General features: G+C 39.1%; 1 protein-coding gene across 1 annotated transcript in view; it reads right to left on the bottom strand.

Annotated features, from left to right (window-relative positions):
• Positions 1-1,203: 1,203 nt before the first annotated feature.
• The window catches only part of galnt2 (UDP-N-acetyl-alpha-D-galactosamine:polypeptide N-acetylgalactosaminyltransferase 2), a 58,614-nt gene continuing 52,153 nt past the window's right edge, over positions 1,204-7,664 (bottom strand). The window contains exons 15-16 of the mRNA XM_028575093.1: positions 6,075-6,194; positions 1,204-5,932 (exon numbers count right to left, since the gene is read on the bottom strand). Of these exons, the coding sequence (XP_028430894.1) occupies positions 5,777-5,932; positions 6,075-6,194 (276 nt within the window). The 3' untranslated portion in view covers positions 1,204-5,776. The remainder of the gene's footprint in view (positions 5,933-6,074; positions 6,195-7,664) is intronic.

The raw sequence follows: 7,664 nt of genomic DNA, 5'->3' as shown, positions 1-7,664 counted from the left end.
ATATATATATATATATATATATATATATATATATCTTATCTTTGCTCATTTTTGTTTAGACTTGTTGTACTTATTTTAGGAGTATCTTTCTATAACATTGTTGTGTGCAAATAGTTCACATTGAGAGCTGCTGGAAATTGGAGTCAAAATCCTAAACATACTTGAACAATAAAGTTGATTAAGATTAAAAGCTCTGGGCATTAAATATTAATATAGCTTTAAGAAAATAAATTATCTTCATTATTATGCAAATGTCCATCTAACCAGATAATTTACTGGGTACATATTGAATTTTAAAGTACCAATCAGAATTATTGGCCGTCAGACAGACGGTTTTAATTAAGAACAGTTTATAAGATAGTTCAGAAGGTATTCTTATAATATTAATTTACTATTTCCTTTATTTGCCTAATACATTTACACATACGATGAAACCCTTTGGGATGAACTGGAACAATGACTGTGAGGCCAGCCTTACTGTCCCTGTCCAACCTAAATGCACTTATGGCTGACTGGGAGCAAATTTCTGCAATCAGGTTCAAGTCTTTTGGAAAACCTTCCCAGAAGAGTGGAAATTGCAGCATATGAATACCCAAAGTTTTGCAATGAGATGTTCAACAATGACATATAGTGATGTCTACATACTTTCCTTGAGGAATCTCAAGAGAACAAAATGATTCAGTACAGAACCACGGCTGCCTCTTTAGTTGGTACAAAATACAATTATACAAGTATTTGTTCATATAATACACATTGCATTTTAAATGTGTCACTAAATAAACCATATTGCCTTTGCCCCAGTAATCTACAGTATCTCTGCCAGGTGAAATATTACACATCTGCATGGTTCTGAAATTTGGGATTTAGCTGAAATTAACAGGACATTTGTATGTGCGTATTGTGTGGTTATTAGGACTAAAACATGTTGCTAATGAATTAAAAAGTCTACCAGTATTTTTATAATGTTGCCCAAATTGCTGCCTCATTGCACAGCATATGGTTGGTTGGAAGTCCATTGTCCATCCTTGAACAATGGAAGGTTTTGCAAATAGTGGTCCAGTTCCACAGTATGACAGTAAAAACTAAAATAGACCAACAGAAACATCAATATACTCGGAGTATGTTTGTGTTGGTGCTTAAGTATCTATTGTGAGCTCGCACCACCGACCACTGAAGCGGACCAAAATACTCGACACCGTTTAGTTTATAGATATAAATGCATTTATTTAAGTTAATCATTTCTCCTCATTCATTCAAAGTTGAATTTCTGCAGTATCTAGAAAACAGGGGACAGTTAGAAGCGCTGTACAGTCTGACAACAAACCTAGGAACCGCAGCTGAGTACACTGTGTATATATGTACATACTGTACACACACTGATGTCGGTATATACAAAAATATACACTTTTACATGTGTGACCCCTCGTGCCATATCAGCTACCACAGACGTTCAATGAAGCTCCAATCCTTTTAGAAAACACATTATCACCCCATCACTTCATTGATTAGTTTCACCTTTTATCCGTCATTACTGGTTGACTTTTACAGTATTTTGTCTTATGTGCATGTTCACACTCGCTGTTACTGTCAGTCAGGAACTTAAGTAGTCCTGAGCTGCATGTCTCAGCAGGGATTTTCACATATCAGAGGAGGCTCTTCTTCTGTTAATCCTAAATGGGTATTTGAGGCAAGGGATTTGAGGTGGGCTGAAGGTGGAAGGCATCCCTCCTGTTTGGACAAATCATGACATAACTCTGCTCCGTTTAGGGGGAGAGCTGAGAGAACACAAAGCTTGACCTTTACTCCTCATGTTAAACTCCATCAAATAAAGCTGTTGATTGTTTCCCTTCAAAACATGGTGAGTATGAATAAAGTCCTACCGGCTCAGTGGGGTAGACGCTCTTGTTCACTGACTGGTGTTCAGTTATATGCCCCCCTTTTAATGCTAATAAAGATGCCTGTCTGCAAGATTGACAATATTCTCCCTCTCTTTGATTGGTGCTTTAAGCTAACACATACAGACACACAGTTGGTTAAAGACATCACATAAGAAAAGTGCCAATTTTGTTCCCTGTATCTATTATAGACTGACACCAGATCAGCAGCTAAGAGACGTCCTAGCCCCGGCATGTCCTGCAGGTCTAACAAAGACTGGGAAGAAAAATGAGCCACTCAACATATACTATCAGCAAATGTGTAACGAGTTATCTGCGACTCAGTCTGCATTTCCAAAGACTTTTTTCCCCCTTCTCATTCTTCTTCATACAGAGAAAACGGGAAGGAAAACGTTGGCACATTGTGCTAAAGATGTAAACATTTAATCATCCAATCAAAATGAGGTGCTGGACTACTTAATTATTACAGTCATTTCCTCTGTGTAAAACATAAAAATAATAAAAAAATTAAATAGCAAGCTTTTCATCTTCACAAGAATAAGACTGGTTTAAAAAGAAAAGGCTTTAAACAACATATCTGAGCCGTTGTCCCAGACAGTATTGCCATGGTCACTCAGGTGTGTGCCGTTTGGTTCTCATGCCCATTTAGTCTGTACTGCCTGGCCATTTAAGTAGGGCTTAATCAACAGTTTAATAATAAGAGACAACGACAAAGAAAATGTGATTAAGAAAAATGTCCAAAACTCTCCACTGGTGCATCAGAAGTTTACTATCTTGAGTCCCTTTTTCTTTCTGGTTTCTGTACTTGTTACCCACAAGAAGTGTGACAATAGAGGGCACTATACACCACTAAAAACATCACGTTGTCCTCACTGACAAAGTCAAGGGCCAGATACTTTGAAAATGAAGACCACCAGGTTTTTAGGTTTTCATCTAACTAAACGGTAAGCAACATATAAGCATCTAAATTTGATGACAAATTATCTTCTTAAGGATGTTTGATATGAAGGAGATGTAAAGGAATAATTAATTAACAATGACCGAACCTGCACCCAACTTATCTCAGACCTGCCCTACGAATTATGAAGTTTAGGCTGTTTGATCTACAACACCACGTGTGTGACTGCAGATACTGTTTACAGTCTATGGTTTGTACAACTTAAATTCCAATCAGCTCTTCAGTATTCCAATTATGGATTTGCAACATTCTTAAGAAATTAAGTCAAAACTGAAAATGTTACATATTTTGTGCAAGTTTTCAAACAGAATGGCAAAAAAACAACTGTTTAATTAGTCTACCTAAAACATTAAAATTAGAATTGGGCCTTTCGAGTCTGGTGACCATGAGAACTAGACTCACCCTCGGGTCTGCCGAGCCTCACAGAACAATGCAGCGACCTATCAAGTCACAGGATAAGCTTTCCAACCACCTGCAGTGTCAGCTGACCTTTTCAACTCCACTCACTCGCCTTACAATCGTGTGAGTGTATAAGACAAGACAAACAATCAGGTACAAGGAAAAATGGCATAAAACAAAGACATGAAACAAAGGATGGTAAAGTATCAGACAACGCAGCACACATGACCAGCTGTCTTTGTCCACTTCGCTAACACAGTAAAACAAAGAAATCAACATTTGAAAGTAAAGATGTGAAAGTAAGAGAGGAAGAGACATATTGAGACACCGAGAGAAGATTTAACATTAAAGAACACTTGAGGCTGAAACTTCTTTCTAGAATAAATTAGGAAATATGTGATTTCTAAAGGCCATTTCTGTTCTTCATCTGTTCAAAGATGTTTTGTGTTAATGTAGTTGCCTTGAAGCTGCCAAGTAATGAGTCACTCCAAATTCAATTTCCCCAAACTGTACCATCATTACTCATCAGTGACTGTACAGAGGATCATAGCAGTTAAGATGAACCCATGTTGAAGCCCAGGAGCGAATAATGTTGCAAAGATGCACAACAGGCATCAGGTAATGAAGTAGCAAACAGATACATGTACTGTAAATAGTATCAGTGATACTGTTTTGGTGACACCAACACCTTGTTCCACAGAATAAAGTAGCTCGCCAAAATAAACAAGAAGTGTTCTCATCAGTAATTTTTATCATCAAAAACTTGTGCAATCAGTAAAATATGCGCACGTCTTGCAGAAACCAAGTGAGGACAAACAGTAAAACCTTGTTTATTGCAGTTTCAACTTACTGAACAGATGGCTGATCTAACAGGCACAATGAAGAAAAAAGCTGGGCAACCCTGTGGGAGCTGGTTGGTGATACATGCAGCTAGAAGGAGCTTTTCAAAACACATGTGCACATGCACATTTCATACAGTTTAAAACTATTTTCTTTTGCATGACATCTGTTCCCAGACTGGAATAAGCAAGGTTTTACTTTTACCTCTGATGTCAGGTCTGGAATGTTAGCCACGTATGAGCGCTGCCGTTTCCTTCTATTGCTGTGCAAGAGCAGGCAGGTGTGTGTGTGTGTGTGTGTGTGTGTGTGTGTGAAAGTACAGAAACAAACATCTCAGTCATGTCATGTGTGGGTATCTCGGGGTGGTGGTAATATAAATGTCACCGGTATGCTTTTGCAGCCAACACCTGTTATCTCTAGAGAAAAAGCTGCAATATTAAATCCAGTTTGGATGCGATTATTAGACAGTAACCTTCCTACAATGGCAATATTAGATATCGGCAAAGAAAATGATCTGTGCAGGAAAAGAAGATGTATAAACTGAGCCGCTCCACAGGGAGCAGTTAGAGAGCAGCGAGAGTATGTAAAGAAAACCTTTTTCAATCGCTCAAAAACACAAAAACATCCATTCGAAATTTGGTTCCATTTTTTTTGACAAAAGTAAACAAAAAAAAGACTGTTAAGAGATTTCTTTAGAGACATAATGGTGTAGAAGTGAAGATGCTGTGGCAGCCAGTGCTACAGCCTGACGACAAACAGTAAATCCTGAGGGGTGGCTTCAAGACACTTCCTGGTTTCAGGAACTGCACCTCCGGCCAAACCAAACCGGTGTCAAGCCCCATCCAAAACAGAGAAAGTCTTCCCTGAACACCCTCGCCCTCCCCAAAACACAATCTGAAGGGAAAACTGTGTAGAAATCAAAGCAGAACAGACCGCATTCTTCTGTCCACTTTGCCTCTCTTTTCTCCATTGATCCTGTGAACAAATGAGACGAAGCGAGAGGAAAAGCTCAAGGAATCGAGTTCATTTCCTCCCTTCACATCACCTCTGCACCCAAACCTCACCGAAACCACAACCTAAAGCCTCCGTCTGCCGGGACAGGCTCTAGCTCAGTGTGGTGAAACAAAGAGAGAGAGAGCACCGTAGAGGAGCAACAACACCAGAGTCCCATTCTTTCAAGAGCGAAAAAAAGATCCTGCCAAACCTCCGTGGAGCGTTGACAGCAAGAAATAAAAAATATTAATAAGTAAATAAAATAATTACAAAGTAAAACGAGTTCTACCTCACCAGCATTAAAGAAAGTAAAAGAACACTATTTGCCTCTGGAACCATCAATGAAAAAACACTGAGGTATGTAGTTTGGATGGAAAGCTTTTAGCCTCATGATCATCACTGTCACCATCCATCCACCAGATACAGTCAGTTTACGGGTTTAATCCATTATGGTCTGAAAGCCCCTCCCCCAGTGGGTGTGGCTCTTTGTTATTTTGGGAGGGGTAAGTGTGGGGGAGAGGTGTATAGATGTGACTGGCTACACCGCTGAGGTGGAGGAGCAAGAGGGATCCATTTATCCATCAAGTTTGTCTTTCTCCTTGAGTCTATTTCCATCTCTTTGTCTGTGTCTCAGAGTCTATGTTGGTGTCCCTATCTTATATCCAGCTCTTTCCAGGGCCTGTAGCGCCCCCTATGATTGTAAATTGAGGGTGAACTTCCACTGTTGGCTGAGGGTCATGCTGCAGACCTCCACAGTGAGTCCGCCCATCCTGGCACTGTGGCTGTCCAGACAGAGGTTACTGCCCACGTGACGAAGCTTGGAGTTGGACTCAATCTGCTCCCATTTCTGGTGAGACACAAACATATCATGACATAGACCTAATGTTAAAGTATAGAAATGTTACAAATGTGCATTGGTACTATTTGTACTAATTTACAAGCGAGAGTACAGCTCTGATAAACAGCCCAATCAAAGTGGGTGTTTTTACCTGTCTGCTGTCGTTCTCTCGACACCCTTGTAGTTTGATGAGGGAGGCGGCCGTTCTGTCCACCACAGTCAGACACAAGTCCATGTGTTTGACTGACTTATCCTTAGTCAGGGCCCACTCCTTTACAAAAATGGATATATATATATATATATAAAAACATTAGTATAAACACACTTCTATTTTTTAAAGAACAAAGTATGCAAACCGTTTTTTTAACAAAGTTCTAAAGTCCACTTTCTTACTTATGACAATTAGCAAAAACAGGTGGAAATAGAAGATAGTCCTTAAAATATAAAATACTAGTCGAACAAAGGATGTCTTACACAGATCACACTGTTTGATCCAGTATGTCTTAGATGAATTGTAAGACCAGCTCTTTAGATCAACACATAAAAAGAACTCTTGCTCTATTATGGTTTTGACTGCACTTATTGAACAAACTGCAACAGGTAATAGTGGTGGGGTTCAGTGACTTAATTTCAAGTGTCTCACAAAAAGAATTATGAGTATGCATCAAGACATTAAAGCACGTTGCCTAAGGAACTGTATTTAAAATAGAGCGTCAGTTCATTTCAAGATAGATATGAGACCATAAAATGTGGTTGTAAAAATGAACAACTACTCATACGGATAGTTTGTCAATATTGCAAAATGGTGGAAGGTAAACCAGATATGTGAAGTCAATGGTTGTTAAAGCTATGTGACACCAGTTTTCCCAGTAAGACCACTACACCTGCCATTCTATTTTAGGAAGGAACTATTTGAGACACACACACACACACACACACACACACACACACACACACACACACACACACACACACACACACACACACACACACACACACACACACACACACACACACACACACACACACACACACACACACACACACACACACACACCTTTCACATTTAAAGTGATCCAAGATACTTGCACGTCCTCCAAGAACAATGTTAAAATACTTCCATGTACAGATATTCTGTACATGGTTTGCAGCTGGACTGACATACAGACTACATGCATTGTAAAAACATATGTAAAAAGTATTCATGTAAATATTCACTTTTTACTTACTGCAGGTTAGGGATGACACTTGGCTTTAAGTCTCACACATAGGAATAATTATTAGAGTAGAACAGACATTGAACTGTTCGTCCCGGTCATGTAACTAGTTCATGAGAAAATAGGGATTGTGGTTAATTGATAGGGTGACAACACACGTCAGTGGGGCCGTAGTGTGCATTGCACCCACTAGTTTTATCATTTAATGACTAGAATTTGATGATTTACCAATACAAATATAAAGCAATTAAATCCAGCAATTCTCAATTCCTCTCTAGCAGCAAGGCAACAGTACATCCTGCTATGTTGATTTGAATGGGAATGTCCGTTCTACTCTCATTCTATGGTCTCACCTGACCTTTGTTTAAAAACATGCTTTTCTCTTTTTAGTAAAAAATAACATATTGTATGCAACATTTGTTGAATCCTGTAGTACATCCACGGCGTTCTCACCACCACTAGTGCCACTACGTGCCACCAAGGTGTCTTTAGAGTAAAGGATTTTACAAGCTGACCTGCGTGTG

The sequence above is a fragment of the Perca flavescens genome, chromosome 1 (genome assembly GCF_004354835.1).
Source record: "Perca flavescens isolate YP-PL-M2 chromosome 1, PFLA_1.0, whole genome shotgun sequence".
Lineage (NCBI taxonomy): Eukaryota > Metazoa > Chordata > Actinopteri > Perciformes > Percidae > Perca > Perca flavescens.
The sequence above is the reverse complement of the archived record's forward strand: the minus strand, read 5'-3'. Positions and strand labels throughout refer to the sequence as shown.